Here is a 16,440-nt window from a genome sequence, read left to right as displayed (position 1 = left end):
ATTTTAAAATTTTAATATTTAGATATTATTATAAGTTAATTTATAATAATTATTTAATGTTTGTCTATAATTTATCATAAATATTTATTTTATTGTAAATAATATAATTATCATATATTAGCTGAAATTAGAAAAGGAAATACAGGCCAAAAATGATGAAATTTTGCAACTACAGAAAGCTCTAAGTGATATTCAGTTATCCTTATTCCAAGAAAGAGAGCATGTTCTTCAATTATATACAGAAAATGATAGATTAAAGGTAATATATATATATATATCGTATATATAAAACTTTTAGTTTGAATGTTTTTTTTTTAAATATAGTAATAAATATGAATGATATGTAATTATGATGAAACAGTATAAAAAATGATACATAGAATATATTCTTCATTCTTTATTAATCAGTGTTGTTTACTGAAAACATATTAATTACATTTATCAAACAAAATATAAAATGAAATGTAAATTGACAAATATGTTAATAATCATATGTAATCAAATACAGTTGACCCTCCCTAATTCACTTATCTTCATTCACTCAAAATTTTGGGTAGATATAGGATGGTAGATTACAGAGATATTAACAAAATGATTTTTATATTGTAATTAATTTTGATTACAGCAAGGCTTATTAATTAACATGTACACTGGATAGAGTATTAACTTCAAAATCATCTTGGATATCATTTTAATTATCATGGATACATTTAGTAAGGATGTGGCTTTACATAAAGAATTTTTAACAGATTTGATTTTAAAAAGTCAGTCATTTTTGTTTGCCATCTTTTTATGTCTTGTAATTAATTATCTTGCATGCCATTGTATGCAAGCTATGGCTATGACATACTCAGGCTTTACCATCTTTTCTGCTTCCCAAACCTTCTAATTTCATCCAGATACTCCAGCATATATCCAATGAAAGGAATTTCAGAAACAATTTCTTCATCATCAAATCCAATTTTGATAAATTAAACCATGAAGTTTTGAAAAATACCATCTGATAAAAGATATGTTGTAAAATGTCATTGTAAAAATATGCATATTTCCAAATACTGGTAAAGATTGATTTATCAAATTTAAATCATGTTAAGTTTGATATACAATTAAACAAAATTGTAACACGTGTCAAGTGTGTGTATGTTATCGAGCATTGATGTACAGTCCACAGAATTGTCTCATGTGTCAGATGGATTGATGTAATTGTATCCCTAAGAATGTGGGGTGAGATTGTCCCGCCTAGAGAGGGAGAAATTGTGCGCTTCCCTTTGGTGTGTCGGGTCAGTGCTGACCAGAAGGTGTAGCTGTGTGGCTGCTAAAGAACCAGTGTTGTGATTATAAATTAATTGTCGGGTGCCTGAGTGTTGCTCGCTTGTGGAGAAATTAAAGTTCAAATTGTGTTGTCGTGTTATAAAGAATCTGTGTACTGTTTTTAGACTGTGTAAACAGGAACATTTTACATCATTTTTTCCATATAATATTTAAACTCAATTATATGATATAAATATAATATAAATCTATAATATATGAAATGTAGAAAATATTACTTTTTGACCAGATACATATTTTTTTGTGAACTCTCTTTCTCTCCCTGTGGGTACTAAGCCTTCTTTTTGGCAAGCCCATCATGGATTCAGCCATGTCTACAGTGAGATGGCTGGATAGTGAGTGAGGGACAATGACTGAGATATCTAGACAGGCCATTCCTGAAAAATTCCTGGGGTTTTTGACCCATCCAAATTTGATCTGGGTTCCCAGAGTGGTAAATTGCCACTGTAATCACTTGTCCATTTGGCTGTCTTTGACCAGATATTAGATTATACAGTATTATACAATTAAAAAATGTTGTTATAATTAATTATAATTAATAAATTGTTTACTGGTATAAATAAAATTGTCTGTATAATTTAGACTGGTGATTTATTGTCAAACATTATATAATTACTTAAATAAATATTTTTCAATTTCAGTTATTATAAAAGTTATAAATAGCACTACTTCATATTTAATTTTTCCTTTATTTTGTGCATAAAATTTCAAAGGTACGTGAATTAGAAGATCATAAAAGAATTCAGTACCTATTACAAATTTGTGAACAGATTCCTGACAGTTATAAAAGTTCTTATGTAAATTTAAAAGAAATTAAGAAGTTTTATATTGATGAACCAGAAACTCATCCTCATCCTGAGCCAATCACATCATGGACAAAGAAGAAAACTGTTGCAGAAAGTGAGTAAGCAAACTAAATTTTTATAGTAAAAATAGTGTGTTTTGTTGTAAACTATTACTTGTATGTTATATATTATACAATATCTTTAGATTATTAGTTATGTATCTATGTATATATACACATTGAAAGAATTATCAATGTTTTTAAAAGTTTATGTTTATTAGGAGATTTGCCAACTGTTCCCTCCAAATTCAAAGAGCAGAAATTAAATCATTACGAGAGCATGAAATATGAGGTACTTTATTGTTTTATTATAATTAATTTTTTATCAAAAGTTTTAATTAAAAAAAAATAAATAAAATTTAGGTAATATCAGTAAAACTCATAACATAAAAACATGATAATTTAAATTCTGTTCAGTTATAATGTTTGAATGAAAATTTATGTTATTATATACAGCACGCACACTATACATCAAATGAATGAAATTCTTTTTGTCAGTTCTTTGGGAAAAATCTATAAAACATTTTTAAGGTATATTTTAACATTTGTATTAACAAATGTATTTTCTTGTAAATTAGTTTGTTACTGAATTTCAATTATATAGATTTTTATTTTTAGATTTAAATTAAGAGAAATTTTCATATCAATCACTAATTGATAAAAGCAACAAATTATAAAATATATTTTTAGCAAAAGAGTGATTTCTGAAATGGTGCATGGATATAAATAGCAAATCTGGTAATAATTTTGTTTGAATTTTTTTGTAATAAAAAAAAGAATGTTAGTTTTTTTTATAAAATATATAAAACTATCAGTATTTAATGATGTATGTACCATCTTTTTCTATAACTTTTTACCATCTTTTGAATAATTTTATAAATTCCATTACTATAATAGATTGTTGAATAAGTTGCATGCATGAATTTTGGCATATTTAATTAGGATAATTTTGTAAGAATCAAAACAAATAAAGATATAAAAGTGCAGGATCTAGTAAATATGCTAATGTCCAACTAAACTGCTGTAATTTTTGTTATATAAATATCTATTCTATCATTGTCTTGGCAAAAATGGTTTATTTTCTGTTTGAATAGAATCAATTGAATTTATGCAAATAACACATTTATCTACAGTCTGACAAATTAATTATATAAACAACATCTGAGGATAATGCTCAAAAAATATGCAATTCAGTAATTCAAAAAATATGTGAAATATGAATTTTTGATAATTTGGATAAGATGTAGAATTGAACCTTACAACTTCACTTGATCATTTCATTATCATCAACCAATATAAATTTGGCATAAACCAAAAATTTTGCTTCTAGAAAGAATAGAAAGTATACTTGAATACTTTCTATTCTTTCTAGAAGCAAAATTTTTGGTTTATGCCAAATTTATATTGGTTGATGATAATGAAATGATCAAGTGAAGTTGTAAGGTTCAATCAGCATATCTGCTTGTATTTTGATATTCATATTTTTTAAGGTAGCATAAAAAATATTTTTATGATAACTCATTAGCAAAAGTGTATAATTTTTAAACTTACTGTGTATATATAGAACAAAAGAATATCAACATTTTAATTTCTAAGCTAATAATTTTGATTTTCTGTAGGAATTTCAAGATTTGGCTTAATATTCAGGAAGAATATTTATCAAAAATGATGAATGTAATATAGGAAATAATTCTATTTACAGTTATAATAGCATCTGTTAACCGTAATTACTTTGGAACTTTCCTATACTGAGAACAATAATAACTAACTGATAACATTAAGTGGAGTAAATGAATAAAACTACACTTAATGGAAATTCTGACATTAAAAAGATAGGTTAAAAAAAGAATTTAAAAAATATATATACATATTTGAAGATTTATTAATTATTATTAGTATAATTATAATTAATGAATTAATAGTAATTCATCCAAGTTCGTTTGCCTGCTGTTTTTTTGCAATACCATATTTAACAGCTAGTATATAATTGAAAAAAAAGCAGAAATTTAAACTACTGATGTACTGTGAACAAAAAATAATGAAAATATTACACGTTCAACATTTAAAGTATTAGTTATGACTGATACTTTAAATATTGAACATGTTATGTTAGTTATGAATGATACAGCTGATAATATATAATCATTATTATTTATCTTTAGACTGATAATGCAAAAAGACATTTAAAAAAATGTCTATTCACTTTAAGATAATGATAATCTGATTCCAATAAGCAAGTTTTATAAGTGTTTTGGGACTTACTAATAATGATTATATTAACCACTTATAATACTGTCTTTGATTACAATAAGTAGATTCTTCTGTATATATGTATTTTATGTAACTCAAATATTATTTAAATTTTATCTCTAAACCTTAAAGCATATGCTGATTTGATGAATTTTCTTCAAATTATGAGTTGCTAGTCTAAAACAATAATTATGTTACAGTATAAATTATAAACTGTAATGATTTATAACTTTTCATATTTTCTTTTGGTGTGGTTTTTAAAAATAAAAGTGAAAATTATGATAACAAATAATCAAATAGCAAGAAATTAAAATGTCACCTCTTAATATCAGGAAAGACATTTTTGCACAGATTATTTTTAAATAAAATAATAATTTGTATCGAAATATAGAGAACTAGCATTTTATTGACTAGTTTCACAGAATTTTTGAAAGAATGTGTCTTTGTTGTATATCTTTAATTAATGAATATTTTTGGATCTAAAATAAATTATGAAGAATAGATATATAATTTTTGACTTTTAAGATCCAATCATCTATAATTTAATGCCATTAGGATATCTTTAATCCTAATTAATATAACAACATACTCCATGGAGCTATTACTCAATAAAAGAGGTTTAAACATAGTCAAATTCTGATTTAGTGTCATTAATTGTTTGTCTCTGAAACTGACACTAAATTGAGTACGGTGCTAAATTGAAAGACTGCAAACATTAAGATTTATATGTAATAATGAGCTCTACACACAAATTTTAATTTAATTAATAGACACAAAGTCTATAAGCCACATGCATAATTTGTTGTCATTTACAATACAAAATTGAGCTGAAGAATTCTCTTTTTAATATATATGGAGATGATTGTGTTTGCAAATATTCATTGGTACTTTGAAGGCAGTGCTACTTAGGAGAATACTATATCAAGATTTGACTGTACTTTTTGAATTATATGTTTTAATACCATTTTTTAACAAAATTTATTTGATTATACTTATTTATACTTACAAATTACATTATTAATTTCATTTTCATTCAGATTGAAGCTCTTCGAGTACAATTAGAAGAAAGAGAAGCTCTTTTTCATGAACAAGTAGATGCACTAACAAATGATTGTAATATTATAAAACAAGAAGCAGAAGTTCAAAGATTGAGAGATTCTGAACATATTAAATATCTTACTGATAGGTCTGTGGTTTGTATTGTATTATGTTGTTATATATTTTTTTTTTAATTAATAATAATTTTGAAATATAGATTGAAACAAACAACCGAATTATTACAATTAACGACACGTGATTACGTCAACTTCAGGAAGTCAGTTTGGAATACTGAGACAGATTGGTCCCTTGAGAGAGCACAGTTAATTGATGAAATTAATAATATTAAAATAAATATTAAAAAACAAAGAGAAAAAGCTTCTCTTATGGAAGAATTGTCAGCTGTAAAACATGAATTACAAGGACATAATCAACAAACTTATTTATTAGATGAAATTAACAAATTAAAAGAAATTCTAAATCAGTTTACAATTCCTCTTCCTGAAGAAATGAAAATTATTAAAGAACAGCTTATAAAGTGTATTGAACAGGTAGAATTACAAAAGGAACTCTGTAATAATAGTTTGGATCTCAGTAATAAAACACTTAGTCTTTGTAAAAAGCATATACTTCAAAAATATTGTGAACAATTAAAAAATAATTTGACATCATTAATAGAACAAATTAATGATATTAGTGAGGGAGCAAAAACTGTTAATAGGAAAAATTCTGAACAAGAGATTAAAATGCTTAAGCTTCAGAATGACCAAAAAGAAAGTTTGGTATCTATTAAAGAATATTTAAATAATATTTCAAAAGCATTTACTTCCTTAGAACAGGATAGCCAAGAAAACAGTGATATACAAATAAAAAAATCTTCATTGGATACTATAAAAAGACAGGTAAGCAATATAAATCATTTTATNAAAATATTAAATAAAATGCACATAAAAAGAGTAATAAAATTAAAAAAAAAATCGATATATAGTAGAATCTAGAGGTTTTTTTAGTAGTAAAAAACAAGGGTAGAAGTCGTTTGGGTAAATATTTAGTTTCGAACTTTAAATACATAATGGAGGGAAATACGAAATGACAGAAGAAAAATAATTGCATTTATATATTTTAAAAGTAATATGGCAACATTTGATTATGATTTTAGGTATTGTAATTATTCGTTTTTTTGAAACTGTTGTTTAACACGTGTACTATTAAATGAAATTGAAATAATATTTGCACGTGTAACGTGATATATAATTTCCTTCCTATAAATTATAAACATGTAATAAATTTATTACCTTTTCTTATTATTATTAATAATAATGATAATGAAAATCAGAATAAATGAATATAAATTTTATTTAAAAGTATTTTTGTTATTTGTTTCTGTTATTATTACAATATTTAAACTTTTAATATTTTATACATAATAATAAAGTGCTTTTAGACTACTAAAAATAACATAATGCTAAATTACTTCATTAATAATTATTAAGTAATTATACATCAAAATTTTTATTTATAGGAACTCGGATTTCAACTTCAATAGCAAATCTTCACCAAAAAGATTTGATATAACTCAAACTTTAAATACTCCTTCTGTCAGCGAACAGTTAGCTGAACTTCAACCAAGCAAAGAATTGCTTACCTATTATCATGAAAAGATTTCAAAATTTGAAGATGAATGGAATGAAATTATTAAAAGATTAGATCAACATAATAAACTGTATGAAAATGAGGTATTTAATGATATTTAATTTTAATAATTTAGTAATATTTTAATGGTTATACTAGTTATTACTTAAAGAATATATATTTTACATAAATTATTTGTGATTTTTTTAATAATTGCATTTTTAAGTCAATTTTGATCATAATTTTTCTGCACTATACTTAGTCATATTGCTTTAGCAAGAAACAATATACAGTACAATGTTTATAATAATGATAAATATGCTACACATTTATTATGGCAAAATAAACACAAATATTTAATACAGTAGGACCTAACTACAGTGGTACCTCAGGTTACGAACGCCCCAGCATACGAAATTTTCAGGATACGACATGAAATTCGAACATATTTTTGCTCCACGATACGAACAAAAACTTACCATACGACGTTACATTAGTTCGCATTTTTCATTTGTTTTTCTTACTACAGTTATTTTTTNTACACTAACAACAAGTAAAATCTTTAAAATCATTAAGTTCAATCTCTCTTGAGATATGATACATTACCTCCTCCTCCCTTCATCTCTTTTAACCTCAAAATTTTAATAGCATCATTGCCTGTTATATATAAATTACCATGCCAAATTTTGTTTCTTAATCCTGAGTATCAAATGAAATACACCAATACATACACACATATCCATAGAATTTTTTCCCTGTTTTTTGACATTTTTGTGTCCTGGGATATCAAAATGTGGTAATTTGCAAAAAACTGTAGGGTTACATTTGATATGATTCCAATACTTTCCCTTATTTTGTATACATAACAGCTGAAAAAGTAAAAACAGAATCAGAACAGAAACAGAGAAGAAGACATTCTCAAACAAATATTTTCAGCTTTAGGAAGTTATGTGAAGAAACTTCAAACTACTGAAATCTGATAGTCTAAATAAATGCCAAAACTGAAATCAAACATATTGATTTTGAAATTGCATTTCATTTCTTGTCTCTGAGCTTGGAGTTTGTTCTTTAAGTAATTGACTATTTCCTAATGCAGGCATGGCCAACATATGGCCATGCCTGCATCTAATGAATTTATGCAGCCCGCGATTAATCTTTCAACATTAGCTACTGAAGTCTGAATAGCTTGATGAAAAATTCTGACACCTAAAAAAAAGAAAAAAAAGTCAACAACTCACTGTGCATTTAGAATTAACGCTCTATTACAAATCTCCTAAGTACAGTGTAGAATGTTGATAAAGCATGATAATATGAAAAATGTATCTGCAATCTGTATGTACAATTTAGTCTCTACGGGGTGACACCACAATGAGATCTCACACCACCTCAAAATCTTCCTAGGGCATCCTGTGGTTCGGCCCATGAAAAAAGTTTTCTTTCCAACTCGGCCTGGGGGCAAAAACTGTTGGCCACCCCTGTCCTAATGTATAAATAGAATGTACACACTTATTTATTATCAGACATAGAGGTTTCATTATATTTGTTTAAATTTAATTTTAGAAATGTCTATGCTTATATTATCAGCTGTATTTTTTAAATCTAAAAATTAGGTTTTGTGTTTTTTATCCAGTAATTTATAAATAGTCAAATAGAAATTTAAATAGTTTCAACTATCTAAATGAATATTATTCTAAAACTGTCTTAATTTTCTATTTGAATATGTTGTAACATGAGGAAGCCATATGTAATAAATGTAAAAGTAGTTGTTTAACTGATTTTATGTACTTTTTTCAGGATTAAATTAATATTGCTATTATTGTTTTTTTTTAGTTTATCATTTATTTACATAATGTGATTTCAATTATATGTTAACAGTTTCCTTTTATTTTTTTCCTAATTTGTTTCTTGTTTAATTAGTTAATATAATATGTATTATAGCATTAAAATAGCCTTACATATTACACTGACACAAGGACACATACAGTTCACTTTAAATTTTAATTTATAACAAAATTATAACTGTGAACAGTTATCATTTAACTATTTCAATATAAGATTTTTTGAGGATTTTCAAAATATAGTAGAATCTGCTTGCTCTAATCACTTTGGAACATGCCTGTATTGGTGGTGATAACTGAATAATAATTTTACAACAGCATGTAAGTGAAACCACAATTAGTAGAAACAGGTTATATTAACTCTGAAATAATTAAAGGTATAACAAGAAGATTTATTAATTATGATTTTTAATTAATAGTAATTCATTCAGCAAATAACTGAAATAAGAAATGTCAGAAATTTAAACTATTCTACTTTGAGCAAATAACAATTAAAATAATTAATGTCTAACATTTTAAAATTTTAGTTAAGACTGATACAGACACAGTAAAACCTCACTTATGTGGCTACCACTAAAATTCTCCTTTAAAACTGCATAAGTATGAATATGAATATATATTAATATATCTATAATATTAATGTAATAATAATAGTATCCGTGTAATGCCACTTCACTTAAGTGGCCAAGATAGGAGCATCCGAAAGTGACATTTATTCTTGTTTGTGTTCAATAAAACAAGAAAATCCTAAATTCCTAATTTAACATATTGTTTAAAGTGCTTTAAACAAATTGAGATTTGTTGCTATAGTTCTGGAACAGTTTGCTTTAATCCCTCCAATAGATGATGATCAAATAAAATAATTCTTCGCTTATATTCAAAAAATTAAATTTAACTCTAGAATTTAGTAAGAATAAAGACAATTATATATTTGTTCAATGTTTTTAGACAAAATCTTATTTGTATTTTGCAAAAGTACAACTATGGAAATCATCAATGATCTGTCTACATCACCGATACATCATTTGCAATAGTCATTGAAGAAAAGTATAAATGTCTGATGTAAATGCTGGTTTAATTATTAACATTTTTTTCTGACACTTGAATGCTTTTGCATATGTAGTGGCTTCTATTTAATAATTTTTTTCTATGAATTTTCCTGTAAAAAAAATGAGTATAATATTTACTTTACTTATATTTCATAAACATTCTGTTGTGATATTGATCGTGTCTATGGGTACTAAATATATAAACTGTATTTTGATACTCTATTTAGTGTTAATACATTATCCTGTATAAAAGTTTGAATTACTTATATATTGCAAAACATGTATAGTATTCTTATTTATTTATTTTTTACTTTTATAATCTGTATTGAACTTTTAGCAGGATTCAGTATGATACTTCTGTGTGTCAATTTTTTCATAATCCCACCTCACTTATGTGGCCAGAAATTGTATATCGAAAGATGGTCACATAAACGTTTTGCTATACCTGAATACTGTTGAAATTGCATATTATCACATGTTCAGCTTAAAAATTCCTCTTTACTCAAAGATAATAACTATAACCAAAATTCTGATTACAATAATCAAAATTTTATAAGTATATTTTAACTATATGTTTTGGATTTGAATTTCTAATAACAATATCTGTGTGATCACAATAAGCAAATTCTATTGTATATTTAAAAACTTCAAATTTAAATTTATTTTGCAAAATTAACAGATTAAAACAAATTGAATTTGTATATTTTTTTTATACGAAATAGTTCCCAAGTCTAAGTCTTGTATTTAACTTGCATCTTAATAACGTTTTTAAGGTTAATTTAAAAAATTATGTTACAATCAAATAACATCTAGTTGATAATAAGTTCCTTTTGTTAAATAGTAAATTAAAAGTGTGTAATGTACTATTGTCCATTTAGTTAAATTCATATTCTTTTAAAGTTTACTATTGTGTACTGTTTAAATAAGTTTTTAAAAGTGGGATTAAATTGAAAGGAAAAAATAATGTAACTAAATAAAATTGATTTTTTAAGACTTTAAATCAAGACTTCAATGAATTATTCAAAATATCTGAAGAATATAAATCTGAAAATATTTTTCTCAAAAAAGAATTAGAGAGATTAAAAGAAATGCATATGTCAGCTTTGCAGTTTTACAAAGTAAGTAAATTATCTTATCTGATATCATTCAGATCTTAATCTTTTTCCTTCATTTTTTATTGGATAATTCATATGATTTTATACTTGAATAATGTAACTAGCTTGAGAATAACTCGATTAATGAAAACCATCTTTTTTTTTTTTTTTTTTTATGGTTTTAAAAGAGCTTCCAAAAGATAAAATTATATTGCTTCTTACCCTACTTCATAGGAGACTGTGCAACTGTTATCATGAAATATTACATATTGGTATACCTCTTATCTATATGCAGAATTGCTCCAAACCATGCAAACATAAACTCTGAACTTTTTAAAATGACAATAAAAAATTAAAAATGACACCACTAATAAAATACAATTGATTAATATAAAAGAAATAGTCATATTCACACTTTTTAAGTAAACCATGAGTTACATATACAGAATAGAGGAAAATAATAATAAATTAACTAAATACAGTGGAACCTCGCTTAACAAGCACCTCGTATAACGAGCAAAAAAAATTGTAAAAAAAATGACTCGCTTAATAAGCAATATTTTGCATAACAAGTGATGAGGGGAAGGGAAGTCCCAGATTGTGCGCATGCTACATCATTCTCTGTTTTGCACTTGTTCCGCTTGCATCTTAGTGTAGCTTGTGATCACTCATTTTTCAAAACTTGTGTTCACATATATTACGTGTAAACATCAATAACCATAGCCTGTTATATAATAAACATGCCAAACGATATGCCAGATTTTTGGGCTATGTAAAAGCTATAATTAAAGATTAAAAATTAATTAATTTGACTAAAGGTAAGCAGTTTTGTTTCCATCTCGTATTAAATTTAATAACCAATTCCAAATTAAATTCCAGAAATGTCTAAATTTAAAATTAATTATTTATAATTATTAAATTTAATAAGAAATGACAGCATAACTGCCTACCTCTAGTCAAATTAATTAATTTATAATATTTAATTATAGCCTTTATATAGCCCAAGAATTTGGCATATATTTGGCATATTTATCAGACATATTATCTGTGATTTTTATTTTTGTTTTCTGCAAATTGAATTCACATTCCAGGTTGGTTCATTCCATGCTACAAGAGCAGATGAAGATGATTCACACGCCTTAACAATGTGTATTGTATAATTTTCTTTGAATAAATGTTATATATAAAATATTTGAGTTTTTTTTGGCATGGAATGCATTATTGTATTTTACATTAATTTACATGGAAAAAATTGTTTTACTTAATGAGTGTTTTGCATTACGAGTAAGATTCCAGAACAAATTATGCTCATTAAGTGAGGTTCCACTGTTAATTTGTTAATTAACAAACTTTACTTTGCTTGCCTTTTGTTTTACAAACTGATTTATTAGCATTTCAATGTCTGACTCTTCCAGTAACTCTGATTCTATTAAAATCATTGTGACCTGTGCCTATTCAGGCTCTTGGTGCCATCATGCACTGTACGTCTCATTCTTATGGATGTTGTGGCCTCTCTATATGTTCTTTTGAATTATTGATTTATTTTTTTATTTTTTTGTAGTTATAGCCTTACTTTGCTTGATTAATAAACTTGTTAATTCTCTATGAAATAAATTTTAAAATAATTAAAATATTATTTTATAATAGATTTTATATTTTGAATTTTACATTGGTAATTATAATTATTTATTTATTATTAATAAAAATAGGAAAAATGTAGTAAACTAGAGGAACAGTTAGAACTGAAGAAATCTAATTATCAACAACTTACACGGAATCACAGACTAGATATTGAAGGCTTCAAAAATGATATTAAAATTCTAAAGACAAAGCTTGTTAATATTGAGAAACAACTACTAAAGGTATTGATAAATACTTATTTTTTTACTTTATTTTTTTTGGTAACAATGTTTTAGATATTTCATAAAAATATATTTCTATTTGTTTACATGAATACTTTATAAGCAGATTTTTTAAATTGCTTTTAACATATTTAACACTTATTTAAATATAGTATTTAGAATTAAATATTGAAATAACTTTAAACATAATTTTAGCATACAAAATAATAATCATATGCAATAATCAATATATATTATAATTTCTTTAAAATGGTGCTGAAATACCTTTCCAAAAAATTCTAGAATCACTGTTATTAAAATCTTGTTTTTATTTCTTTTGTAAGATGAATTGGAAAGAGAATGTAATTTTTTAAGTTTACATTATTATACCATAAGTACCGATTTCTAATGCTACATTAGAAATCTTTTTAGATATCCATTGATATTTAATTTATAAAAAATTTCACAAAGGAGAGGGAATTGCATGCAAGATAGAAAATTATTTCATAGTCATATCAAACCAACTGTACTCTCTCTATTTGAAATTCTGATATCATTCCAATAGCAGTCATTATTTTAATTTCTGGTTTCTGCAAAAGGAACATTCTAGCTTTTTTGGAAAAGAAAACTAAATTACCAGATAAAACAGGGTGTCTCTTTGTTTTCTGTTTCTGTATTTAAAGTAACCAATTTAGTACAATTTCATTGAGTTCTCCAGGATTTAAGGAAAATTCCCAAACTTTTCAGGAATTGGGAATGATTTCTTGAAATTTCCAAATTTTTCCAGGATTCTAGGACATGGGAATCCTGCAAAAAGTTCTTAATTGCAAGTTAAAATTGACAGATAATCCATGCCATTTGTAACTTGTATCCAGTTTTAAACACAACCTGTAGGTTATTGCATAAAATAATAGTTCTTGCCTACTTGAATATATATATATATATTAGTAAGTCATAAGAAATTTGATACAAAACTTTATGCTTTCATGTAACTTCTGTGTTAATATATTACATAATCTGTCAGAAAATTGAGTATAAAAATTACAAAATAATTTTGCATATAATTAAATTTCTTTCAGAATTTTTGAACAAAAAAAAAGATGCTCCAAACCATGCAAACNTTATAAATATTTAGACACATATTCTGTATATTAAGTTTAATCTTGAAACAATTTCTCTTGTTTGTAAGGTTAAATATAAATAATTATTTTATTTTAAACTCAAAACTTGATTATTATTTGTAGACTATTTTCTGTTAAAAAATGTCTGATTAACCAAATACATTCATATAAAATATAATGGATTACAGATCAGTAATCTGGTTTTGTCGCTTATTTTGTCTAGTGTAATTTCAAATTTCCTGTGTTGCCACACAAACCTGCTGCTAATATTTGGGGGGGTTCTCAATGTTGCTAGATTATGATAATTTGATAAGAATTTTCATTTAATGTTTTTTCTATTCTTTATAAACCAACTGATCTACAGGATATTTTAAAAGTAAAATTAAGATGGTTAGCTGTTGGGTTCTAATCTAACCATCTGATTGATATTTAGCACCTTACAAGTCCCAATGATGCTAGATTAATAATGGTCAACCTGTATTAAATGAAATAAAATCAAAATTTTTGCATCTTTTTACATTGAATATTAAATATAAAATTTAATTTTTAAAGGAAATTAAATCATATTAATAATTAATGAATTAATTGACAGTTATTTGAAAGACTAGTATAATTATAAGAATTTATTTTTACTGTTATTTGTATTTTTTAGACAATAATTCAAGTTGAAAGCAATCAAAATGATATGAATCTTCTAAAAGACGTGCACTCTTCCACGGTTCGTTCAGTACAGATAGCGGACAATCTCAAAGGATTGAAACGTAAACTTTACGCATTAGAGAATGAATTGAAAAAAATATAATTTCAAATGTTTAGAATACAATTAATAGATTTTTTAAAAATACAAGATGGCAAATAATTTTGTAAAATGATAATTCTGAATTTAGATATTTATGTAGATCATTATATATTTGAAAAAAAATGCAAATATTGAATAATAAAATATTTAATACATACTGTTTAAATTATTAATTGTTTTTAATGTTTATTGTTAAAATTATATTAAAAAATCAGATTTATTTTTTAAAATAAGCACAATGTATGAATATTTATTATTATTATTATTTTTTTTTTTAAGATTGATGTGTATAGACATTCACTTAAAGATAATGAAACTTTATCTTACTTCATTAGAATACCTTTCATCAATGGAGCATATTTATTCATTATACGAGGGGAGTCCAATATTAAAGGTACAGGCCAAAATTACACTAACATTTATAATTAAAGAAAATATTTAATACATTCCACAAAAACTACATACTTTTGTTTATTTCTTGACATAATTGCTGTAAACGTTGAGACATTTATCCCAGCGTGACAATAGTTTGAACATCTCTTCACATTACTGTTGCTTGAAGTAGTCCAGAACGATGTCTTCCAATTCCTTCTGATCAGCAAAGCATTTCCCCTGTCAAAAATTTCTTTAAAGGTCCGAATAAATGAAAATTGTGGTTGGCACAGTGAGATTGGGAGGTCCTGAAACATCCTCTGTAATCTCGCTGTGCCAACCACAGTTTGGTTTGATTTGATGTGCGGAGTATAGTCCAGATTTAGCCACCTCGAATTTTCATTTATTTGGACTTTTAAAGACATTTTTGATGGGGAAACGCTTTGCTGATCAGGAGGAATTGGAAGACACCATTCTGGACTACTTCAAGCAACAGCACTGTGAAGAGATGTTCAAACTACTGTCATGCTGGGATAAATGTCTCAATGTTTACGGCAATTATGTCAAGAAATAAACAAAAGTATATATTTTTGTGGAATGTATTAAATATTTTCTTTAATTATAAATGTTAGTGTAACTTTGACCTGTACCTTTTTAATATTGGACTCTCCTTGTAGAATCTGACCATAAGGTATCAACTTGAAACTGCACTATCACAAATGGCATCCTGAGCATGCACAATTGTCTGGTGCCATCTTTGTGGTTTGTTTGTTTTATTTGTGTTTATGAGCATTTCAGCTGGAGTTTTCACATTGTTTATTTGTTGCAAACATCGCTATGTGGATTGTTACATAATTGGGTGCAATGCTAGGTCATTCACGAACAAAGGAACATCGTTTTTCAAAATTCCTGGCATTATTTGTCATCAAGGACCCTAAATTGAGGAGCTTTCACAACAAAGACAGGCTGCAGGGCTGTCAAGAATTAACCAGAAAAATTTCAATACAGATAAACTGAATGTCAATACACGAGTTTGTCAAAAATATTTCATTTCAGGTAAGTAATAAATCAGATTACTAGTTACTACCAATAAATGATCATGATACTCATGCAAAAGTTTATCTAAAGTGTGCACAAGCCAATTGCATAAATACTTTTATTAATACCGACAAAATAAAGTTCAATAATTTAGCAACTGTAGATTTTAGTTTGCATAGATAACGATTGTGTTCT

General features: G+C 25.7%; 1 protein-coding gene across 1 annotated transcript in view; it reads left to right on the top strand.

The window, feature by feature from the left end:
* LOC111620939 (coiled-coil domain-containing protein 77-like) overlaps positions 1 to 14,932 on the top strand; it is a 21,702-nt gene extending 6,770 nt beyond the window's left edge. Inside the window, exons 2-9 of the mRNA XM_023362963.1 lie at positions 122 to 259; positions 2,043 to 2,229; positions 2,395 to 2,465; positions 5,461 to 5,609; positions 5,679 to 6,363; positions 10,973 to 11,098; positions 12,784 to 12,936; positions 14,689 to 14,932. Coding sequence (XP_023218731.1) covers positions 122 to 259; positions 2,043 to 2,229; positions 2,395 to 2,465; positions 5,461 to 5,609; positions 5,679 to 6,363; positions 10,973 to 11,098; positions 12,784 to 12,936; positions 14,689 to 14,838 — 1,659 coding nt within the window. The 3' untranslated portion in view covers positions 14,839 to 14,932. The remainder of the gene's footprint in view (positions 1 to 121; positions 260 to 2,042; positions 2,230 to 2,394; positions 2,466 to 5,460; positions 5,610 to 5,678; positions 6,364 to 10,972; positions 11,099 to 12,783; positions 12,937 to 14,688) is intronic.
* The last annotated feature ends 1,508 nt before the right edge of the window (positions 14,933 to 16,440 follow it).

Source organism: Centruroides sculpturatus, unplaced genomic scaffold (assembly GCF_000671375.1).
Source record: "Centruroides sculpturatus isolate CEXI.00-Female unplaced genomic scaffold, Cexi_2.0 scaffold252, whole genome shotgun sequence".
Taxonomy (NCBI): Eukaryota; Metazoa; Arthropoda; class Arachnida; order Scorpiones; family Buthidae; genus Centruroides; species Centruroides sculpturatus.
This window is presented reverse-complemented; position numbering and strand designations above follow the sequence as displayed.